This window comes from Trichechus manatus, unplaced genomic scaffold, assembly GCF_000243295.1.
Source record: "Trichechus manatus latirostris isolate Lorelei unplaced genomic scaffold, TriManLat1.0 scaffold00017, whole genome shotgun sequence".
Classification (NCBI taxonomy): Eukaryota; Metazoa; Chordata; class Mammalia; order Sirenia; family Trichechidae; genus Trichechus; species Trichechus manatus.
In genome coordinates, this window is record NW_004443953.1 from 7,341,938 (window position 1) to 7,367,639 (window position 25,702).

At 42.4% G+C, this 25,702-nt stretch overlaps 1 protein-coding gene across 1 annotated transcript in view; it reads right to left on the reverse strand.

Moving 5' to 3' along the window:
* Positions 1 to 25,696, reverse strand: part of FAXC (failed axon connections homolog, metaxin like GST domain containing) — a 57,119-nt gene extending 31,423 nt beyond the window's left edge. The window contains exons 1-4 of the mRNA XM_004372411.2: positions 25,329 to 25,696; positions 18,652 to 18,787; positions 12,624 to 12,820; positions 1,736 to 1,959 (exon numbers count right to left, since the gene is read on the reverse strand). Of these exons, the coding sequence (XP_004372468.1) occupies positions 1,736 to 1,959; positions 12,624 to 12,820; positions 18,652 to 18,787; positions 25,329 to 25,594 (823 nt within the window). The 5' untranslated portion in view covers positions 25,595 to 25,696. The remainder of the gene's footprint in view (positions 1 to 1,735; positions 1,960 to 12,623; positions 12,821 to 18,651; positions 18,788 to 25,328) is intronic.
* Positions 25,697 to 25,702: the final 6 nt, after the last annotated feature.

Consider the following 25,702-nt stretch of genomic DNA (forward strand, 5'->3'; position numbering starts at 1 on the left):
GAAGGAGGAGTGTGCTGTCATAGTATAGGGAGAGCAACGAGTGTGCTGTCGTAGTATAGGGAGAGCAACTAGGTAACATAACAATGTATGTATAAATTTTTGTATGAGAGACTAACGTGAATTGTAAACTTTCACTTAAAGCACAACAGTAAAAAGGAAAAAAAAAAGAACCTGGTTATTTCTGACCCCTACCCTCTCCATCACCACACACACGCATCAAATCACTAAATTTTTGTCAATTCTGCCTCTAAAATATATCCATCACTTTCTGCCCATCTCTGCCACAATGGCTGTAGTCCAAAATGCAATTTTACCTTTCCTGCAGGGGGAACCCTAGTGGCACAGTGGTTAAGAGCTTGGCTACTAACCATAAAGGTTGGCAGTTCGAATCCACCAGCTGTTCCTTGGAAACTCTATGGGGGCAGTTCTACTCCGTCCTATAGGGTCACTATGAGTCAGAATCGACTTGACAGCAATGGGTTTTTGGTTTGGTACACCCTGTGGGAGGCAAGTTACATCCAACATGGCCCCCAGTTCCTATGGCACTAGGTGGGTTTCAACAAAATAAATTCCAAACCCCACGTCCTAGAGGAGGTGAGACACCTAACGTACTCCAGAATAGGGGTGAGGGTGAGACTGCAAGTAACTGTCGCCGACTGAGAGCCAATGAAAACCAACCTTCCCCAGATAACATCAGCAGCGCCGAAAGGCTAGGTTTTATGTCTGTATTTGCTGTCACGTAGCGGACGTGGCACCCTGTACGTTAGTAGGCCATCATTTCACACATAAACAAACAAACAAAAAAAAAAAACCAACCCCACTGCTGTCGAGTCAATTCTGACTCATGGCGACCCGACAGGACAGAGTAGAACTGCCCCATAGGATTTCCAAGGAGCAGCTGGTGGATTCGAACAGCCAATCTTTCAGTTAGCAGCCAAGCTCTTAACCACTGTGCCACCAGGGCTCCACTCACACATAGCAGCTCCTAAATTCAAATGATCTGTGTTTGAATTGTCATAGCTAAGTCTCAGCACAGAACCATGTCAGCCCAGGCAACCTCCAGTCAACAAGATGAACAAGAGCATGCCATTCTACTCAACCCCTCACCAGCCCATGGATGTCTGCTGCTCTGGGATTCTCTTTGAGGGGTTTCCCAAACGTAATTAAACCCGATGTGTGCAGTAAATCCAAAAACAGACAGTGTTATAACATGCTAGTAAGAAGAAACCCAAGACTACAAATGGAAATGAAAGGGGAAAGAATATAGCACTTGTTTGCCTGAGCACGAGATGGGTCAGCACCATCGGTATCTCTCTCAAACATAACTTGATGTCGCCAGGTGCACAGTCCCATCTTCTGAGCAGATATGCTCAGAAGCAGCCTTTCAACCCTAACCTGTTTATAAATAGAAGAGTTTCCTTGCTCAAAATCACCCCCCCTCACAACACATTCAGAAACGCCAGCACTGCTTACAGCTAGGTAGTGATGCCACACCATGGTCCATACTCTGGTCACATGGGGCCTCACCGCCCTAGAAACAGTCACATGCAAGTCATTGAGAAACACATGCTCCTGGAAATTAGAGGATATGGTTAAAAGGTGGGACTACTACCTACACGTGAAAGCAAAGAAACCAACCCAAATAAAACTTTAAATGGTAAATCACAAACAGTGCTTTACTAATCATGCAGAAAGTCAGCATATAAAATAAAGAACAGAAGGCGTGGTACATTACCCAAGAGCCCTGCTAACGACCGCATGTCCTTCTCCATCAGCCTGTAAATCTCTTCCTCGGAGAAGCGGCCAATGCCGTGACCGTGCATCTCACGTTTCACAATTCCTTTCGTTATGTGGCACACAACCCACCTCAGCAGGTTACTGAAGGGACCACCACCACTAAGAGAGAGCATCTTCCGGGTCTCATTGAGATTGTCCACCCACTGGCAATAAGCTAACGTCCTGGAATTGTGTGGAAACAAGTTACTACTGTGCATCAGATACATATCACCTCCAGAATCACTTCTGAATGAGTCATTCAGAATTTAGTGCACTCTGGAGGTACTGAATAATTCCAGCTTTTACAAAGAGCAATCTGCATAGCAGATATTACAACAGGCTCTAGACAATGCCTAGACATAAAGGCCTGCGGAAGAAACCGTAAAATATTCCGATAACGATACCATTTGTTACAACGTCACCAACCCTCTCCCGGTACCCTCCCTCAGGCTCCCCCCCATCTCCCGCCTCCCAATGCCATGCTTCTGCTTTCTCTGAGGCAACTCCACTGAAGACAAGTAGAAACCCACTTTTAGAAGTCTTTTAGTAGGGTTAATAGTACCTATGGGGGAATAGGGCTGGAGGAGGTAATAATTGGGGTGCTGGCATCATTCTCTTTCTTGACCAAAGTGATGGTTACACAGGTATATGCTTTGTGTTCATTAATTAAGCTGCATATTTTTATTTTGTATGCTTTGTATGTGCATTTTATATTTCATAATATAAAAGTTTTTTTTTTAAAGCAACTTTTTGCCTTTTTTTGACAGAGGATTAGGGAATGGGTACACCTGTTCATGTTTATTATAAATTACATAAATTATAACTATTACATAAATGATTCACTCTCAGAAAGTCAACTCTCTGCTTCAATTTGTTCCCAAGGACTCTACAGGGTATAAATAACCAAAGGAACTTGGTGGAATCATCTTTCCCATCTTGCGGCAAACTCATCCATCCAGGTGCTCCTGTTTAATGTCTATGGACGGTTATACAGCTTTTCACTGGCTGTGCATTCTGCTGGCCACAATACCCGGGCTTTTGCCGATTTTGTTCTCTGAACCTGTGCAATTGCAGTAATGTTTTTATGGCTAATAGCGCTGGTAGATAAAAATTAAGAGGGTTTTGAAGAGAATGTAGTAGTGGGAATCCAGGCATAAGATATTTCAGTTTTTCCACATCATGAGCAATAAAAGACGTATGGGAGGTCACCTCTACTCCTGGTGCTGGTTGAAATAGTGTTAATGGCCATTTTGGAAAAACAGGTTAACAGAGAGAACACAAGGGATGACAGTGGAATTGCAGCTACAATGAAATGCTATTCTCTATCACAAGGAAAACAAAAAACAAAAACGAACAAAAGCAGAAAAAGAAAAAGGCCTTGAAATTTTCTTCACTTTATATTTCTATTCTTTGGAGGGGCCTCTTCTTTAAAAATAGAAAACGAAAAAGAAACAGAAGCTAACTCTAAAATTTTTGAAGCATTTCTGTTTTTTTCTGAAAAGTCCTATACACACTCCGTATTGCAACCGTAACTCTTCCTTATTACCCTTTTCAGGAAGGCCTACAAATTGTGTTAGGAAAGTCTTCTCTCTCCTTTGTACACCTCTTGATATAAAGTACTTGAGGCATCAAGAAATGGGTTTTGCTGAAAAGAGGAAACAGTACATTGCAATGGTGGCTAATTAATGTGTACAGTGAGAGCACTCAATGGCTCTTTTGATATAAAATATCTCACATTAATTTCAGTAAATTCTATACAAACATGCAAACTAAATGCTTTTCTACTTGCACTTCTCTTTACACCTGCAGTAACTGAAGTGGCAATTTTCACATTCCATTAGAATAATTCAGCACTTTCATTCTAATTGTACTAGATCTAAATTCACGATAAGGGTTTTACACCATTCGTGACTGTGAGGTCAATGGTCTGAGGATAAAACTAAATTATCCTAAGCCGAGCATGACTAAGTAAATATAGCATCCAGGAAGCATCTAAAGAGTAGAGGAATGTGCTGGCTCTGACAGGTTGATGTGGAAAAAAAATACATTCTTTGTAGACAAATTACACGGGCTCTATCAAAAGCATATCTGATCTTGAAGGGTGAGCAGAACTTCACGAGGCAGAGCAGAGGGAGAAGGCATGTACATGAAGAGCACTGGCTGCTTGGTAAACTGCAAGAACCTCAGTAAGGCTGGGTTGGGTACGGGATACATATGAGGATGCTAGTGAGAAAGGAGGCTGAAAGGGTGGACAAGGATCAAATCAGCAGGGCCTGATGTCAAGGATGTTGAACTTTATTCCAAATGCAAAGGTGAACCACTGAGAGGTTTTAAGCAGACAAGAAACATAATCCAGTTTGTGATGATGTAAAGGAAGAGCTGGAAGTTGGAGAAACTGGGGGTAGGAAGGCCAGTTAGAAGACCACGCAAGAAATGATGCACTGAATTAAGGCAATGGCATAGCAGATGGTGAATAAAGGGAATACATAGAAGAAACACTGAAATAGGAGAAACAGGGTCTATTGACCAAGGGATATAAAAGACTAGGTATAAGGAAAAACTGGGTATTTTCTCCTAGATTGGTGGGTTACAATGAGTGAATCATCCACTAGGTTGTGGGGATGATAATGCCATTGACCACTACTGGAATACACAAGGTGAAACATATTTGGGCAGCAGCAGAACAGTTAACCTCCTGCATTTGAAGTGCCCGTGGAAACCCAAGTAAAGATGTCCAAAAGGTTGAGAACTTAGGAGATAGGTTTAGACTCAAGATAAAGAATTGGTGAGTAGTAGCATGTTGATGGTAGTTTTAAAGCTATGAAAGGAGATAAGGTCACCTAAAGAAGCTTCTAGGCACAACAAAATATGATTAAAAAGACACTTCTAGGATGAACGGTGTTGGAGACACTACAGTTAAGGGCAAGTTAGATGATAAGAAAGCAAGGCAGGAAGGGCCAGCTTACAGAGAAGCAGGGACACCTCTTTCTCTGAGATGGAGAGGAGGAGGAGGTTGCAAGGGATTAGGAGCTACAGAGAGGTTGAGTTCCTGCCTGATTACTTCATTGTCCTCTGTAGGGCAGGAAACGAGGCAGAAGATGAAGACATGGCAATGGGTAAAGAGTTTTAAGAGAGTAATGTTGGTTTAGAGTAGCAGGTCGGGACTGGAGAGGCAGCTGTTCTGAGGCACATAGCTAGGCAAGGAGGAGATTCCATCCAAGCAACAGTGTTAAGTTTCTCCACCTGCATAAGCAGGTTGAATGTAGGATGCAAAAGAAGGAACACTGGGTTGATTCAGAATTTTGCAGTTGGAAGTAACTTCAGAAACTGTCCAGTCTTCCTCTCTTCTCTTTCCTGCCTGCTCTTGATTTCTCTTCCTCTGTTTCCTTCCCCAGACCCAACACTGTAGACCTGTTTCAGGGAAAATAAACAAATGAGGACCAAGTAGGGTCTTCCAGGGTCAAGCCAGTGAAATATTTATAAAGTCAGTGCTAGGAAGGGGAAGCATTCCACTCTCTCTTTTCTTCCACTCTAAACTTTAATACCAAAGGAAACAAGAGTTTCATGAATTCCTAAATCAATTGCTACGAGTAGAACACAACATAACACATTACACACCATTACAACCAAGTATCCACCTCCTGTCACAACCTAGCTTTCAGAAAACTTGGTCAACACCACAGGATGCTCCAAGCCCCACCATTTCACCAAAACCACTCTTGCCCAAGTCAACAATGACCCTTGCTGCAAAATCCAAAGAAACTTTTTTTTCTGTATTTAGCTTCCTTGACCTCTCTGCAGCATCTGACACTATTAACCTCTTTGCTGGACCTCCTCCTTGGCTTCCATCTCTACTGCTTTTCTTCCCACCTCTCAGGTGTCTCCTTCTCAGCCTACCTCAAGGACTCCTCCTTTTCCTCCCCACCTCTTACATGTTCCCAAGATCTCCATTCCTCCTACCTCCTTACTCCACACTAAGGGGGTGATCTAATTCACAGCCATGATTTCAAACCAATGACTCCCAAACATATATCCAGCCCAGATCTCTGTCCTGAGATCCACGGACTCCATGTGGCCAATCCTCAGAAACTGAAAACAAACATTTTCAAAACTGGACTTATCATCTTCACTTCCTTCAAAACTTCAAACTTGCTTCACCTCACCCAAGTCAGAATCCTGGGAGTTATTCTTCACTGCCCTCTCTCTGCCTGACAGTCAGACACCCTGTGAATTTGCCCTTTTACCCAACTCCATTAACACTGTAGTTCTACCCTTCATTATTCCTCAGCTATGAGGACAGTAGCCTTCTAGCAGGTCTCCTGACATTCCTTCTAGCCCCCTCAGAAATCTATTTGCCCCAAGACAGCCACTAAAACCTAAAACCCATTGCCGTCAAGTCGGTTCCAACTTATAGCAACTCTATAGGACAGAGTAGAACCGCCCCATAGGGTTTCCAAGGAGCAGCTGGTGGATTTGAACTGCCGACCTTTTGGTTAGCAGCTGTAACACTTAAGCACTACACCACCAGGGCTCCAATACAGCCACTAAGAGCTTCCTAAAACACAAATTTAACTGTATCATGCTGCTTCTTAGAGTCTTTTATTAACTTCCCACAGCTCCTTAGCATGGTACACCAGCCCCCCAGCCCATGGTCTGATCCCTCTATGGCCTGACCCTTCTCCAGCCCCATATCCCAGCATACAGAATTGCATGGATTTTCCCAAACGCCTCTTTCTTGCCTCTAAACTTTGCAGATACTGCTCCCTCAGCCTGGATATCCTAATCTTCCCTATTGTCCAGGACCTTCACTCACCACTCTGATTATCCCTAGATTCCATGTGACACCACTTCCTCTGGCAAGCCTTCCCTTCCTCTCTCCAGCTGGTACTGGCTGCCTTTTGTCAGTTCTTCAAACTCTCCCCCAGCACTGACCATTACGAAGAATCGGTGTCTCTTCTCCAGCCTGTGAGGACAGGGACAGAGTCTTATTTGCCTTGCTTCCCCAACATCCAGCACACTCCCTAGCCACTAGTAGTTATTCGTTTTATTCATTAAGTTTGCTGAAAGAATGAATTATTGATTGAATGAAAAAAGACTTTGCTCCTGAGCCAGCTACTGCTAAAGTGGTGTTTCTAAGAGATGACACACATTTAAATAGAAAAATGGACAGAGAAAAGCGCCTACAGAGAATAAAGAAGGGCTGCCACTGTTTTCTGGGATTCGCAGCTCTTCATTCTCCACTGGGAAAAGGCTCGCTGCACAAGGAATCATGAATTATTAACTGCAGGATAGGGGACAGGGAGGGCCAATTTGGAAACTAGACTTGGCTAAGCAACTAAAATAATCCTTCATTCTGAAGGAAGGAGCTCTGCTGGTGCAGTGGTTAAGCGCTCGGCTGCTAACCAAAAGGTCAGCAATTCGAACCCACCAGCTGCTCCACGGGAGAGAGATGTGGTAATCTGCTTCTGTGAAGATTTACAGCCTTGGAAACCCTGTCCGACAGGGTCGCTATGAGTTGGAATCAACTCTACCGCAGTGGGTTTGGGTTTTGATTATCATTCTGAGAACCTATTTCAGGAAGTTGGGAAACATTTTCCTTATCACAGCTGATATATCTGATCTCTCTTGCAAAATGGGGTCAAAGAGTTTTTCTTTTTGTTTTCAATAAGACTGATTATCTTAGTCATCCGAACAGCAGAATAACACCTGCGCAAACATTTTTATACGGCGCTCAAGAAGACAGACCAACAAAAGCCAGTCTTTGATCTTTTAATGACAGTATTTCTAGTTACAACCTAACATGATGCCTGGCCTACAGTAGAAACAAATATTAATACGTGGAATACTGTGGCAAACTACTGTTTCATGAATGAGTCTTAGCGAGAGACTCCCAAATTCTGAGAAGGCCTCTCGCCATGCCATACCACAACCTCAGAATCATTTGAGTGTCCTCTACATTCTCAACTTCACCAAGTTTCCTGAGCTTTAGAATAGTCCCTCCAAACAGGAGCCCTCACTGCATCCAATGCTGGGGGAAAAGAAAATGGAAACACATCAACAGAACTGATGTGTTTCCTGGCTTTAGAGTCTCCTGGCTTTTAGAAGAGAGCTTCTTGAGTAAGTCACTTTAGTAAAGCACTCCACCCCCACCCCCACCCCCATTTACCAAAACGACAAACTGGAAATTTAAAACCTATGACCAGCCTAGAAGTGAACTTGAATTCACTGTTCTAGTACCTATATTGTCATGGGTGAAAATGTCATGACTACAGGGTCTCACAGTGGTGCCCCGGCACACTTCCTTATGGGGATGGAAGACTCTTAAGACACTCACTGATGTCCCCAAGGGGTCAGTATGCCACACTGAAGAAGCTGTAATTTCTGTTACCTAAAATCAATTTCATTCCAGTAATCTGACCCTGTGTCTCTCTGACTTCCCTTATATGGGCTTCCCTGCATCAGATCTAACTTAAGCATTCAGTGATGCAAAGGGAATACAAAACCATCTCCTTCATCTTCAATAACAGCTTTTACATGAAAGTGGAAAATAAATGTATGGATTTCAAGAGCAAGAAAAACCACTTTATAACTGAGTGGGCCTATCCAAACAAGCCTAAAGCAGACCCAGAATCATGTGATGCTACATAATAATGCTTTCTATTGCCTTTGCTTTTCAGAAAATCATACCTGAAGTGGGATATTCTTAAAGTTTCAGGTCAAAATAAACACATGTGAAAACTCCAGATAATGAAATCGGTTTGGTGGGTTTACTAGATTGCCCCTTCCACTTCTGCGAGTATAGACACAGCCTTAGAGCTCATTGCGTCGCCCACAGTGACAGTCAGAATTTAACAAGATCTCACAGAAAGCTCACACTTGAAATGTTTTCCTCCTTATTGTGGTAGTTCCCTCTGCTGGGCCATGGATGCACATTTTGGGTGTGATCTCTGGACCAGAACAGGGGAGGGAGGAGAGGATGTGGAGGGAAGGGTACCAGGGATTCTCTGCCAATGCTTTTCCTTCCCGTGTGAGGTGAGGAAGGACGTTTTCTTCACTGGGATTTAGAGCTCTCAGAAAAGCCCTAGCACGGTCTCCCCAAAGCAAGAAACTGGCTAAAGGTTTAGGAGCCTTATAAAACAGACAGGGAAGGGTTTGCTTTTCTTTCTGCTACTTGGGATTTAAAGAATTGGGGGAGAATTAGTTACATTACTTGGAAATTTCCTCTCAATAAAGACTTTTCCTCCCAGCTTCAGTATTTTTCCTCAGATTACCGTGTTTTTATGCAAATAACATGTGCCTTCTACGTTTGTTTGCCAACCACGCCCTCCCCCTCCCTCCCACAAGGTATTTTCGTAAGTGCCACTATACTAATTTTGTTACATGATGCTGTAAAAAAATTAGCAGACTTCATGTTATGGATTGAATTGTGTCCCCCCAAAAAATGTGTGTCAACTTGGCTAGGCCATGATTCCCAGTATTGTGTGACTGTCCACAATTTTGTCATCTGATGTGATTTTCCTATATGTTGTAAATCCTACCTCTGTGATGTTAATGAGGCAGGATTAGAGGCAGTTATGTTAATGAGGTAGGACTCAATCTACAAGATTAGGTTGTGTCTTCAGTCAATTCCTTTTGAGATATAAAAGACAGAAGCGAGCAGAGAGACAGGGGGACCTCATACCACCAGGAAAGAAGCAGCGGGAACAGAGCATGCATCCTTTGGACCCGGGGTCCCTGTGTTGAGAAGCTCCTCAATCAGGGGAAAACTGATGACAAGGACCTTCACCCAGAGCCAACAAGAGAGAGAAAGCCTTCCCCTGGAGCTGGCACTCTGAATTCACACTATTAGCCTCCTAGACTGTAAGAGAACAAATTTCTGTTTGTTAAGGCCATCCACTTGTGGTATTTCTGTTACAGCAGCACTAGATAACTAAGACAGTGCACTTACGAAAATATCTCGCAGCGGGAGGGCGCAGTTGGCAAACACATAGAAGGCCCACGTAATTTACATAAAAATACAGTAATCCTTGAGTAAACACAAATAAGAAGTAACAGTTAACCATAAAAAAGTATTTTTCAATTTATAAAGTCAACTAAGGAAATAAAATTATCATTAGAAGAGTCTGCTACATATGAAGGAGCCCTGGTGGCACAATGGTTAAGTGCTCCACTGCTAACCAAAAGGTTGGTGGTTTGAACCCACCAGAGGCTCTGTGGGAGAAAAAGCCTGGTGACCTGCTCCCATAAGGAGTTCTATTCTGTCCTATAGGGTCACTATGAGTGTCATGGATTTAATTTTGTCCCCCAGAACTATGTGTCAACTTGGTTAGGCCATGATTCCCAGTATTCTGTGGTTGTCCTCCATTTTGTGATTGTAATTTTATGTTAAAGTGGATTAGGGTGGCATTGTAACACTCTTACCCAGGTCACATCCCTGATCCAATGTGAAGGGAGCTTCCCTGGGGTGTGGCCTGCACCATCTTTTACCTGTCAAGAGATAAGAAGGAAAGGGAAGCCAGCAGAGAGGGGAAACCTCATACCACCAAGAAAGCAGCGCTGGGAGCACAGCGTGTCCTTCGGACCTGAGGTTCCTGTGCTGAGATGCTCCCAGACCAAGGGAAGATTGATGACAAGGACCTTCCTCCAGAGCCAACAGAGAAAGCCTTCCACTGGAGCTGATGCCCTGAATTTAGACTTGTAGCCTACTAGACAGTGAGAGAATAAATTTCTCTTTGTTAAAGCCATCTACCTGTGGTATTTGTTAGAGCAGCGCTAGATGACTAAGACAATGAGCCAGAATGGACACGACAGCATACAACAACAGCTACATAAGACCCAAGCAGCTCTTAAAGCACTTGGCCATCTGTGGTTTGTAAAATAAAATTCTTCCCTACCAAGGCACCACCTCCCAACTCTTCCTCCTGCCTCTCACCCACAACCACCCTCCTTGCTCCCATCCAAGACCTGCCTCCCATCAAGTACTAGCTCAGGGATGAGGGGAGGGAAATGGAGAGGAAGTGAACTTCTGCCAGTGAGTAAACATAAAATGACATGCACATCCAGAGCAAGAAGCAGTGATGGGTGGTACTTTGGAATCTTGCTGGATCAAAGACTTTATAACCTAAATATAAACTTTCTGAACCACTACCGAAATTATAGACTGGTAGCCAAAGCACCAACTAAAACATGCGGCTTTCAGCTTCTTTTTCAGGCAGCTGACAAATCGAAATTACCCCGCATCAATGGGCCCATCAATCAAATGAGCTAGTGCTGCAGAAGGCAGCATCAACAGAAGACACAGAGGGTCAGGGTGGCCCTATGCTGGTTCTTCATTTCCCTCAATTGCTGCAATGCTAGGACTGGAGACTGGCAAGCAAGGCTTTTCCCAGAAGCTAAGCACACCATACCAGTCATGGATTTCTATCCACACTGCAACACTGCACTCCTTAAGATGAGAAGCCCAGCAGTTCTCCATCCATATTGTAAGAAGACCCGGGTTCACTTCCGTAACACTGAGTCTGTGATTACTCCCACACAGATCTGTACCTCTGCTTCAGCCCTCCCCTAGTTCTCTCCTTGTTCCCACTCCCTTCACCTCTATAATGATGCAGGTGGGGAGAAAATGGTATTTCAGGTCAGCCCTAGAGTAAAGTAGGCAAGAACTGAAAGTAGAAAGAAGAAAAATAAAGGATCACTTAAAAACAAGAGACAGAAACAGCAAGTCTTCCATTAAAGAAAGAGCTATCTAGATGAAATACAGAGACCACGGGGAAGAATCCTCTACAATCAACCCCACACTGAGTCTATTCCTTGGCGGGGGAGGTGCAGTAAAAGCTACTGAGGGAGCACCTGGCCCAGGAATAACAATCGATGCCAAAAAAGTGTGTTTAATTCTTAATTAAATCTTCAGAACAAGAGAAGTTTGCAGAAACAGGGAGAAAACTACTCTCATCTTTTGGGGTGTAGAAAAAGATGCTGAAACTCCAGAAAATGGATGCAAGAAAAAGGAAAAAGCCCACGTGACAATAAGTTTGTAAAGCAAGGGTCGTGTCTGCTTAACTTACGGTGTCACAGCCAGCACAATGCAACGCAGAACAGGGGCAACTCATCAAACTTAGGGAACACAAACTACAGTCAGGCCATCAGGGAAAAGACACCCCAGAAAGGAGGAGCCTGTTACTTCTGTAACACAGAGAAGCTGTTGTTATCTAAAGAAAACTGACAGTAATCTCACCAAGGGGCGTGCAATTTATTTTACCTAGGAGTTCTATCCTGGCTTCATTTTCTATTTATTACTTTAGTTCAGTGGTTTCTATTCATAAATATTCCTGAGCCCAAGGAATGAAGTATCCCCCGCACCTCTGTGAGCTCCAGTCTAGATCAGGGGGTCAGCAAACTACAGCTGACAGGCTAAGAAGCTTTTACATTTTTAAAAGGTTGAAAAAAATCAAAAGAGGAATAAAATTCTAAATTATATAAAATTCAGTTTTCAATGGCCATAAGAAAAGCTTCTACTGAAACACGGTCATACTTATTCATTTTTATATTGTCTATGGCTGCTCTCCTGCTACAAAGGCAGGGTTGAGGGGCTGCAAAAGAGACCAGATGGCCCACAAAGACTAAAAATTATCTGACCCTGTACAGGAAATGCTTGCCAATCTCTGGTCTAGATATCTAGCAACTTAACAGTCCTAACTTTGACTCCTTCTTATCCCAATGTATTAACACAGAAATGTTTTGAGAAGGTGGGACGAGTGTCTAAAAAGTGAAACAGACCTTGGGGTTTACTTGGAAAGTTTGTGGACAGGAGGTGCGCTGCGCCCGCCCCCAAGCCCGGGGCGACTCACCAGTAGAAGTGCTCCTCCACCATTTTGGTCACTGCTCTGGAGACAGCTCTTTCATGAGGGCCAAGGTTTTTGTTTAAATTCACTCCAAGTTTCTCTTCCAAAAAGTCAATTATGAACTCTGTGCCAGAAACTTTTTCATTATTATATTCAATCCAAGGCATTTTCCCTTGAGCAGACAGTTTTCCACCAAAATAGTTCTAAGCAGAGTAAATTTTAAAAAGAGAAAAACAATGTTGTATTTATATTTCACTGTATGATTAACAGAAACAAACATTGCAACCTTATGTTTGGTAGTGACTGTACTTACTATTCCAGTGAATGAGTTCTTCACATAAATGTTTTAAGAGACTAAGTGGTTACTTTAGAAAAAAAGTAGGGGATGAATTATCTCACAGGAAGATATGGCTTTACTCCCATAGATGTTATCTTGGGCTCTGGCTTATTGTAAAATATAGAACCTCAGCCCCCCAACCCCCGAGAGAAAAAGGTATTAAATGATCCTGATAATAGTCAGTCTAGTTATAATAAATGAACAATCCAAAAATCCAAAAAGTGAAATTAAACCATGATGAAGCTTGTATTGACTAGGCTATTGACCAAAGACCTCACTTTAAATTCAGTATTTTATGCCTGAATAATGCTTAAGACCACTACACTGTAAACAACTGATTCCAGAGACTGTAACACTTGGGTGTAACAAAGTATATATATCAGACTCAACTACCCATAAAACCAAACCCATTGTCAGTGACTCAATTCTGACTCATAGCAACTCAACTACAGTGCCTGCCAAAAATGCAGATTCCTGGGCCCTAGCCAAGCCCTCTGGATCAGAATCCTGGACAGGGGGCCCAGAAATCTGTGTTTCTGACAAGTTCCCCTTTGATTCATACGCATACTGGAAGTTTACAGTGTCTCAGAGGACCCTGATCCCAGAAACGGGTGGGGTGGGGGGCTCACCCATTTTATGAACACTTAGAATTACAGAGTGACCTTCGTAGCTCAATCATGTATACGAGACTAACAGGCGCACCAGCTCAAAAGCAAAAACAAGAAAGCAGGAAGCAACAGGAAAACTGGACGAACGGCAACAGGGAACCCAGAGGAGAGAAGGGGAGAGTGTTGACACATCGCGGGGTCGGCAACTGATGTCACAAAACAATTTGTGTATTAACTGTTTAATGAGAAACTAATTTGCTCTATAAACTCTCACCTAAAGCACAATTAAAAAAAAAATTACAGAGTGACATTTGCTGCCTACTACATGAAAACAGTCAAGATCTTAGCCACATTGATGGAGCAGATTCTGTGGTAATGATTCCATTTATACAATCATTTTTCTCAGTAAATTTGGATCACTTAGATCCCAAAGTTGATTTTTAAATCTGAATCAATTCTCTTGGTGGTCTACACAGCCTAAATTAGTAAGATTATTACAAACTCTTCTTCATACTTCATACAAGTAGACAGTTCAGACATTGTTCGATAATACCAAGGAATGGATATCTCTAGATAGTAGGATGCCAGGTGATTTTTACTTTCCATTTGCATTTTTTGTATTGTTTGAAATTTTTATAAGATGCACATGTCACTTATATGTGATCGGAGAAAACAATAAAGCTATTTTTGTTTTTTAAAAAAATTGATTATATCCACAGAACCTCCCTTTACATTTTTGCAACTTCCAGTGAATCTATAATTATTACAAAATAAAAATAAAATAAAAATGAGCCACCAGTATTCATATCTTGATTTTTGGCCTTTAAAATAACTGTGTCCACTACATTGGGCTTGTTTTTAAAAAGGCTTGCGGGTTCCTACTAATGGTCATCAAATAGTCATTCCAGTCTCACTTAGGTCAAAAAATTAAAAAAGCTTCAAATATAAGAGCATGATCTTAGGAACACCACATTTTAATCTTTTTTAAAGGGCACAGGGCAAAGAAGGAGCCGAGGGTGGAGCTCCCTGGGGCTAGGACAAAACACCTCTCTGCAGACGTGTCCAATAACCAAGCTCTGTGCGCCTCCCGGGCACCACCTGTATCAACACAAGCCCTCGCTCCCCATATAGGGTGCTCAGGGCACCCTGGGCAGACAGAGTGTCCCCTTCTAAACCACCAAACCATTTCCTTCTACTTAGGATCTCTGCCATCTCCTGAATACTCCCTGCATTTATTTTTCACAGAGACCTCATGCTTATAAGAAATAATTATTTTGGAAGGGGATGAGCTTCCCCTTTCTCAAGCCAGCCAATTGCCATCGAGTCAACTCCAACTCAGGGCAACCACATGTGTGTCAGAACAGAACTGTACTCCATAGGGTTTTCAATGGCTGTCTTTTCAGAAGAAGATTGCCAGGCCTTTCTTCCCAGGTGCCTCTCAGTGGACTTGAACCTCTAAATTTTTGGTTAGCAGTCAAGTGTGTTAATGTTTACGCCACCCAGGGGCCCCTCTCCTTCTCCAAGAACTCTGTAATAGCTTCAGCCTCCACAGCTAGTAGGGTGCTCTGCTGCTCCAGTTACACTAAAGGCAGCTGCTCTGAAACAGGAACGAAGGTAGGTAGGAGGCTGATAAAGACAGGTCTGCAGCAGTTGGCCTTGACGGCTTGAAGGAAAGAAAGGAAAGGGCAGAAGAGCCTGGCAGCTACTACAGCTGCTGCAAATAGCAGGAGTACTTCATCATGGGGGAGGAGCACAAGAAGCACTGCAGAGCACAAAATTCAGGGTTTGGGCCCTAGCTGCCCCAAAGTCGTCATGGCTAAAAAACGCATTCTGGTCAAGAGCGCAGATGGAACAGAGACAGGCAGAAGCTGGGTAGCAATATCTCTTCCTTCATTATGAGCCTCTCAGTACCACATTCCTTCAAGTGCTGACTGCCAACACCAGGCTGAATGATGATCTTCCAAATCTGATCCAGTGCATTTAGATCATTTAAGCTTTGTCTGCTTTTAGTACTGTTTGCTATTTTCTCCTCCAGTGCTGGTTTACGACGTCCTGCATAACCTCCTTGATTCTCTCTCTCCACTTACCCTTGCGCTCCAGTCCCCAGTCAAAAGAACACCTTTCTGTTCCTCAAACACTCCCATGCTCTCCCTGATCCCCCAACCCAAAGTCTAGATTTGGTGCCACCCCACCATATTTCCAGAGGACCTCTGCAATAGCACTTAGGAAAGCGAAGAGGATGTAATTCGGGCCATCCAGCTCCCAGAGAGAAACTGGCTCGGAAAGCACAAGCCGTGGGAAGTCAGGAGTCAGAGGAGTAATACCATAATCAGGGCCGTCAAAAGCTTGGCTGGGTGAGGAGCCCTCCCCCTCCCATCTCCCAGCAGGTCTGTTACAATCTAGAAAGACCACCTCCTCCCAATACTGTTCTTTGTAAGAGCTTCAAGATGAAAGCTGAAGAGAGGAGCCATTTGGAGTGGCAGCAAACCAGACAAACCATGGCGGTTCTGGAATGCCTGAGGCTTGCTCACTTCCTTTTCTTAAACTCTGTTAGAGGAACACAAATGTGGGTCTAGGCTTTAGCCCTTGCCCAGCACAAATTCCCAGGAAGGGAGGCTGATGTCCATGGTAAACAGAAGCTTTCAGATGAGAATAAGTAGACACTTGAGGAATACAACTACTATGAAAGAAGGGCAACAGACTGAATACATATAACATAAAGCAGAATTATTGGGACAAACTTAAATTAGCATAATAAATATCCTCCAAGGGATAAAGCAAGAGATTAATAATACAGGCCAAGTAGAAATACTAAGAAGAAGAATATAAAAAAATAAAGAGCATAATAACCCCTTGCCATCAAGTCAATTCCGATAGGACAGAGTAGAACTGCCCCATAGGGTTTCCAAGGAGCAGCTGGTAGATCTGAACTGCCGACCTTTTTCGTTAGCAGCCGAGCTCTTAACCACTGCACCACCAGGGCTCTAAAGGGCATAACAGATGAGATAGATAGCATGATGAACACAAGAAGAGAACAGAGCAGTGCAACAGAAGCTCAGAGAGAGGAATTCTCCCAGAAAGAAGCAAAAAGGAATTAAGGGATAGAATTCAAAGAGATAGAAAAGAAAATCAGAAGTGCCAGTATGCAGATAATAAGGAACAGGGAGGGAAGAAGAGGGGGAAAATGAACAAGAAGAGGAAATATATAAAGAAAATTAATAATTCCCCAGAAATGAAAACAGATGAAAGGCCTCCAATTAAAAGAGTTCATAAAGGACCAAACAGAATACATAAAGACCCACATCAAGGTACATTATAGTGAGATTTAAGAATAATAAGATTAAAAGCAAATTCTAGAGGCTTCCAGAGAGAAAAAGAAAGCAGAATCAGATCAACATCAGATTTTTGTATTGCAATATTGATGCAAAAAGACAATAGGGTGATATATTCAAAGCACTGAATGAAAAGAACTTTAAACCTCGAATTATCAAATATGAGGGCAGAATAAAGACACTATCAGGCCTGGCTTGAATATAAAATAAATGTTTGAAATAAGTCCTAATAAAAGAATAATTCTAACAAGTGTAAATGGATTAAAGAACTCTCAGATTGGATAAAACTTATGCATTGCCTACAAGAGACAAACATAAAACAAAATATAGAAAAGCCAAAAACAAAAGGGTAGAGAAAGATATCTCAAGCAAATATGAACCAAAAGAAAGCTAGAGAGGCAATCTTACTATCTGATAACATAGAATTCAAGGATTAAAAGATTCATATGGGACAAAAAGGAATGCTATATACTGGGGAAAAAAACAGTAAAAGATATACTCTTTCATATTATACAAACTTAGCAATATAATCTTAAATATAAAAATACTCTTCTACAAAGCAAGAACAGACACAACGATAGGAAAGAGATAAATCAACAAATACACTTAAATATTTTAACACATTCCCTTCAGAAACTGCTAGAACAGTGGACAAAAAATAAGCAGAAATATAGAAGGTATAAATAATACACTAAACATGCTCAAGCAAGTAAATATAGAAAGGGCTCTACACCCAAGCAGAGAATATGTAATTATTTTTGACATTTATAAAAAGTAATGACACAAGAGGCTGAAGTCTCAGTAAATTCCAAGGAACCGATACCACAGAGACTATCTTCTCTGACCATAAAATTAGAAATCAATAACAAAATCAAAGCCTTAAAAAATTCCATCAGGCTGGAACTCTGTTAAAAAGAAAAACACAGGATAAATTTTTAAAAATACATAGAACTGAATGACAATGAAAACACAACATGTCAAATCTGTGAGACACAGGTAAAGTGTTGCTGAGAGAGAAATTTATACGTTTAAGTATATTCCTCTATTCACTCTTTAATGCTGAAATGAGCAAGTGTTTCCCACGTGTTCAAAAAGAACTCAGAGCACTATGGAAAACCTCTCACAAAATCTACATATATCTATTCAGTGACCTGCTGGTGCCTCTGCCCCCGGGATTCATGAGAAACAAAATATAATGCTATCAATAAATAAAAACCTAAAGGAAATAACACAGCAGACAATGGCACAACCATCTTCAGTAACACCCAGTAGACCTATCCAGGAATCCCAAGGTGACACAAATGGTTAAGTGCTCGACTAACAGCTGAAAGATTGGCAGTTCAAACCCACCCAGAGGTGCCCTCAGAAGACAGGCCTGGCAACCTACTTCCAAAAAGTCATAGCCTTGAAAACCCTATGGAGCAGTTCTACTTTGCACACACAAGGTCGCCCTGAGTCTGCATCAACTCAACAGCAACTAACGACACAGACAACAGGCCTATCCAAACTACTAACCAAAGCATACTCTACGTAGGGGGAAGATACCATGGCCCTGAAGCCCTCAAGAGTCTCCATATCCTTTTGTAAAACAGACCCTGGATCAAGTATTTCCATCTTCCTAACGACGAGGCACTGCTGCTTTCATACTCCATCCCCTCTGACACCAAGAGCATGCTAGTTGCACTGTGTGAGATTAAATACTACCTCCTCTAACAGATACTGCTGTCATGCGAATAAAACATATTTGCAATATATACCTGATAGGGTAAGTCAGCCATCCTTAAATAAGTTTCCATTTTCAAACAGAAAGGAGATAAACTGGGAACACCATTGTTAGGTCTTGCAAACTGATGCAAAATAATAGCATCTTTGGAGTCAATCTCTTGCTGTTTCCTGTCAAAACCAAAACAGAAATAAATAATCCATGCGTTATACATTCAGTTGCCTTAGTTCCTGAGAAGACGCTTCTAGGCCGGAACTCCTCAATGTACAACCAGATCTGTTTGTCACTGGGGCTCACCTCACCCAGAAAAACCTACGGAATGCAAGTTTAGTCAAAATAGAAGAGAACCCCATTCACCTGATCAACAGAGGAAGAAGGAGTGTCAGGTATAGGAGGAAGAAATGGAATGTATGGCAAATTGCCTCATGAATAACTGCCTCCTTTGCTATGAGACCAGAAGAACTAGCTGGTGCCCAGCTACGATTACTGAACATTCTGTTCACAGATTCTATAGAAAAATCCTGAACAAAAGGGAGAAAATGCAGAACAGAATTTCAAATTCTCTTGGAATCCAGATTTTCTGGAGCCACAGAAGCTGGATGAACCCCTGAAACTATTGCCCTAATAATCTTTAAACCTTAAACCAAAAATATCCCCTGAAGTCTTCTTAAAACCAAAAAATAGTTTAGCTTAGCTAGTAAAGAGTATCTGCCTTGAGCATTGTGCTCTTTTAAGATCTATCTACAGGGGATCAAACTGACAACAGGAACTTGAAAGATTAGATAGGAACCTTAGGGGTAGTGAATTTATGTTAATGGATGAGGAACGATTCAAAAAAGGAGGGTGAGAATGGTTGCTCAACTTAAAGAATGAAACCACTGTCGGTGAATTGTATATATAGAAATTGTTGAACTAGTGTATGTTCTGCTTTGTATATTCTCAACAACAAAAAATAAAATAAATGATTTAAATGCGCGTGCGCGCGCACACACACACACACACACACAAGAACTTTACAAACTCCGACAGTCCATGACCACAAGGGCTCAGAAAAGTAGCCACATTTCAGCCTCCTCTGTTATCTGTAGCTTATGAGCCAGAAGGATATTTTCTGGTACACGTCCACCTCTTCTCCAGTTGGCTATGTTGACCTGACAGAGATAAGGTGGATGGATAAAAATGACATTCTGTGCTTACTGTCTGGCTTGTGTTCCATAGGTATTATCTCGTTTAACCCTCACAATGACCTTATAAGGTAGGAACTGTTGTTACCCGTGTTTTATAGATGAAGAAACTGAGGCGCAGAGGATTAACTTGTCCAAATTCACACTGCTAGTAAATGGCAGAATCTGACTGAACTAGGTAATCAGAGCCTACCTTCTTGACCACTAGACTGTATCATAAAATAGTGTATTTATCCACAGGACCCAGGAACAACAGTGCAGACGTGCTCTGCCATGACCAAGGTCTGCAGAAAATCCATGATGAATACTCTGGTTCCTCTTCCAACCTGCCTGTGTTCTCATCTGGCCTTTCACCTGCGGTGACTTCCGGGCTCTCTGCTCTCACATCTCTGCTTTCACAGGGTCCCCACTTTCATCACACATCATATATTTTAGTACCCTTGCCTCTTCTATCTCAGCCACATAGCCATCTTCTCCTTTGGCTACTTTTTTGGGTGGGGAGGACTTTCCTGGGTACCATTTTTCAACAGCCACCATGTAGCAGAGTGAGAGCTGGATTCCAAGTCTGGACACCTGGTGTCAAGTCCAAGCCCTGCTGCTCACTGGCCATGTTACCCTGAACCACCCCACCTTCCTCACCTGGAAAGTGAGGACAGTACCAATTCTGCATCAATGATTGTGAGGATTAAATAAGGTAGTATCTGTAAATATTTGGTGAGCTATCAAGCACTATGTTAAGAGTGGTGGGATTTATTCTCATCTAAAGAGATGTGGTTTTATTCCCTTAAACTATAAAATCCCATCATTTTGCACAGTCCCACTCATACACTGCCATCTTTCATTCTACCTAAACATTTCCTGGTCAAATAAACTTTACTCTTCCCCTTAATCTTCCTGAGCCTCTGGTTCCCTCCCATCATTCCCAGTTTAATCCCACACAACTTCTACCCAAGCAATGGCAAGCTCTTTGTATAACCATCACACAGATACTCAACTTACTGAAGCATCTTTATTTAGTAAAAGAAACTCTTTTGGAGAATTAAGCACCTGAATGCCTTTTCAACTTAAAGAGTTAAAATGACTTACAGAGTTAAAAATATTCTGAAAATATTGATCCTCTCAAGTCAAAATTTAAAATATTTGCTGCTTTCTGGCAATACTCACTATAAAATATAGGTTTTCATTCTGATGGTAATGTTTGGGTGGTCAGATATTACCAAGTCAAGAACCTGCTTAGAACTGTGTTCCTACAGAGCACAACTATTGATCTGACAATTAACTAACTGATTTTGGCCAGCCAAATAATTCAACTCACAAAGGGGTATTTTTATGCAAATTTTCCAGGCAAAAATTGAAGAACTGAAAGGAGAGAGTAAGTATAAAAGCCCCTGCTCCATTGGCCAAAATGGTCTAATTCTAATGGTTAATTTGGGTCATGGCATAATAAGAATGGATGCTAGCTATGTGTCAAGCATATACGAATGACTTTATATACATTATACATATTAACTTATATAATTCTGACAATAACACTACAGAGTGAGTGTTGTTATAGTTTAAATTTAGTATATCATACTATACTTTACAATAGATAAGGAAACTGAAGCTCAAAGAGGTTAAATAACTTGCCCAAGGAATACCAATTTAAGACGAGTCTGTAATAATACCAGTTCCCAAACTCTTAAGCATTTAAACTACACCAAAATGGGCAATTTCTCAGTGAATTTTCTTAACAATTGACTCAGATCACTCAAGCCTAGAGGATCTTCTGATGAAAGTTTTAGCAGCTAATGATGGCCAACTTTTATTGAACGCTCACTATATATTCACACTCTAAGCATTTCCCATGTGCTAACTCATCTAATCAACTCCATCAGGAAAGTTAGCAGTATCACCCCCATTTTAAGATAAGGAAACTGAGTAACCACGAGGTTTACTATGGTATCCAAAGTTACATGGTTGGTTAAAGGCAGAGCCTGAATTTGAAGCCAGACAACCTGGCTCCAGAGCTCTCCCTCCACATGTCAAGAACCTCTAACTTAGGATCAGAAGCCCCGGTGGGTTGTTTTTTGTACAGCTATAGTTTATAAAGTGGCCTTATAATCAGATTTATATAAGGGAACCCCTTTAGAGCATCAAGACTAGCCCCTACTCTTGGCTAAGGATATCATAGACAACCATGCCTTTGTATATGGCTGATGAGCTGTTAGTTTATGAAGACCTGATGATGACCCCATGGGCTGCTTTGATTTCCTAACTGTTTTCTAGGACATGCTGAACTCATCTGCCAAAAGACCAAGAGAGCTACTGGTAATGAAGTCATTACTTCATCATTCAATTTACAAACAACAAACTTACAAATGCCTGATTGCATTTAAGAGCTACACAGCTAGCTCCAATCAGGGAAAACAATGTAGAGGGTCAACATTAATTTTAAAATACTGTCGTGGAAAAACATGCCTAAAACCAAAAACACCTACCTTGGTTATACTCATTATTAATTAAACTTCCTAAATAATTCTCACCTGTTAACTTTACTTTCCGCTGTGTAGACACAGCCAGCCTCTGCCATTCAGTGGATTCGGACTCACAGCGACCCTACAGGACAGAGGAGAACTGCCCCATAGGGTTTCCAAGGAGTGCCTGGTGGATTCAAACCGCTGAACTTTTGGTTAGCAGCCACAGCTCTTTTTCACTGAGCCACCAGGGCTTCCAGACATAGCCATAGATTAAGGTTAAGTCTATACAGCAGAAAAACCAAGTGTAGTGGTGAGAAGCGTGCAGTTAACAGGGAATTCAGACAGTATAGCCATTTCAAGGTGTATTTTCCATGCTACATATTTCAGATTTTGGTTTTTTGGTTTTTGTTTGTTTGTTTGTTGCCTAAACTACACAGGCAATTGAAGCTTAGATTTCATCTTAAGTGGCGGCCTCTATCGTGTAATTTCCAAAGCCTCAGTCTTCAGTCCTCCTCAATGTCCTATTCCCTCATTCCCCTGCACCCTCAGCGACTACAGAAACTCAAACCCCCTCTTTCCCGCCCAAGGGTGGATTATCCAATAGGCAGGGTAAGCACAGTGCTTACCTTGCTTACCAGATCATTTGTAACGAACAATTTCACACTTTTTCACCACATCAAAGATTCTGCTTCTAGGTATGGCTGGCATCTCTCTCTCTCAACCCACAGCACCTTTCAACAGAATCAAAGCCTCTTTTTAAATTTACAATACCTGATGGGGGCGGATGACCCAATAAGCAAGGTAAACACAGGCTTACTTGTGCTTACTTACTAATCTGTAGTGGTGAAATCCATGTGAAATCGTTCACTACAGATGATCTGGTAAGCAAGGTAGGCAGGTACTTACCTTGCTTATTGGATGACCCGTGCCCGCAGCAGGGCCCCACCACACGCTGTCTTCCCTGAGCAATGACCAAGTCTCTACATTTCTCTTCCTCTCCCCCCATCAAAACTTATTTCAGAATTGGTACTTCCTAGGAGGTAGTGGCAAAAAAGTACAGACTCCACAGACACACAGTCTCAGATTTAAATCTAGATTCTACTACTCTACTCATGTGTGATCTTGGGCAAACTGCTTAACCTTTTTCAGACTCAATTTCCTTATCTATATATAATGGGGATCATGCCTCAAAGGATAGTCGTGAGGAACAAATACAGTTACACATGTAAATCACTTATATGCATAGTCCTACTAAGTGCTCAAAAATGGGTAACATTCTTATTATTTGCATTATAACAGGGTTTTCCAATTCAACAAACATTTGTCAAAAAACAAAAGTGAATAAACCTACAGCTTAAAACACCTTAATCCAAGTAAGTGTCCAATGCTGAAGTTTAAAGTGCCCTAATTGGGGAAGGAGCTATCGGTGGGCAGAGGGCTCTGTGTGCACAACCACACTTCCCAGGGCGGGGCCTGCTCCCTAGGACTAGCTCTGAACTCCCCCGCTATTTCTGCAAGGTCATTTAAGACATGTTTTAGACTCAGTCCTGTAAATCCATGACTTCACACCCTCCACAAAGTGGAAAACTGCTGAGAAGCCACATGGTTTAGGATCCTCGAAGAGCTTTGAACTGGGATATAATTGAGTAACAACTGAGTTGCCATTTAAATTACTGCACAAACGTTTTAGTCCTTCATGTAGCTTGAAACCTAACTTGAAATAGAGTCTGAAACTGGCATAAATATAAAATAATCTAGAAAGATAATTCAATTTAAAAATGTTTATTTGGTTCAACTAGATTCAAGGCACCCTGCTAGCTGACAGAATCAAACATGTAACATGCTTAAAATAAAACTTCTTAATTATGGATAAATAATATAAAAGTCAATACATTTCCTCAGACCTAAAAGAGACCCTCTGAGACTGGAAATATTCAAACTACCTAAGATAAGCCGTCCCATGCCCTCTTGGAATCCTAGTGGGCCTGTTAAAGGTCACCCATCCCTGTCTTTGGTCTTTGTTTACAACCTATTATGCAGGATTCCCCCACTGGAAAGAAGCAGTGTGGACACAGTTCTCGCTCTTTAGAAAATACTGGCCAGAAGGGAATTCTGAGCTACTGAAAACAGCTCAGCTTCTCCTAATCTTCCAGTGACTGAGGGCTCAAAGGCATGGAAATTTTAACCCTGATATATCAACCAAACGGCCTTCCCAGTACCCTATGCTATTACTCTACTGAAACAAAGATCTCCTGTCCAGCTGGATGTACCAATAGCAGGGGCCTCCATTTTCTGATATTTCCTAGTCAATCCTGTAAACATTCTGCAGCAGTAGATGCAACTGTTTACGGCAAGAGGCGACTCCTGTTATGTCAAAAATGCCCATGTGCTAGTCCTGTCTTCTGATCTCCTACTGCTCCCAATGACATTCAAACCTGAAGATGGTGATTAGCTTTAAATACTAGACAACCAGGCAACCAGGTGAGCACTGCATCAAAACTGCACACCACACACTTTGCCATGCATGCGTCCTTAACAGGGACCCAGAGCTCCGGAGCTTTTGCAATTTCAGTCTTTTCAGGATATTGACATTTGGGGAGGATAGTGGAGAACTAAACTTTAAGTAAAAGATGAGGTTAGTAGTTAATATTCCAGCATTATTATCTATAAACAAATAAGGCATTTCATAAAAGTGGAACTTAGTCTTTCTAAAGAGCTCAATTCTACTGTTGAAAACACATTGCACTTAGAATTTTCCTACAGACATTTCATAATAGACTTATTTTGCTGATAATGACTAGCGACCCAAAGTATTTTTGCTTTTAGTATCGAAAGGTTGGGAGACAAACGTTTTTCCCTCCCAGTACCAGTTTAATTCTCCGGTTAACTCTAAACTGCCTCTCGCGGCCAGATGACCAAAGACTGCCGCTGGGGAAAGGTTAAGGGCAGGGCGTTTGGGCATTTGGGCGGTGTGACCGAGGGGCTGGCACAGGTCCCCCTCGCGCCAGCCCTGCCCTGGCCAGGTGCCCCTCTCGGCGCCCCTGCGCGGGGCCCTCTCTCCGGCTCACCTAATGACCAGGAGTTCGTGGAGCAGATACGCAGCTGCGGCCAGCAAAGCTCCCCCGGTCAAGTAAAGGGTTTTCTTCCACCAGGGATCCGAGCCCAGCCCTGCCATGATCCCACCGTAATCCTGCAAAGGGAAAGCGATGATGTCCCCATAAAAGGAGAAGGGCTCCTCGGACCCGGCCCACCAGCCGAAGAAGGAGACGCTCTGGTTCCAGCTCAGATCCACCACGCACGGCCTGGACGAGGCAAAGCCAACCCCCCAGTGCATGCTGCGCGGCTGGGTGCGGACGCCCCTCCCAGGGCCCGCGCCGCCCGCATGGGAAGGGGCCGGCGCGGCCGGGCGCGGACTCAGCTGTGCACGGAGGGCGCGGGCGGC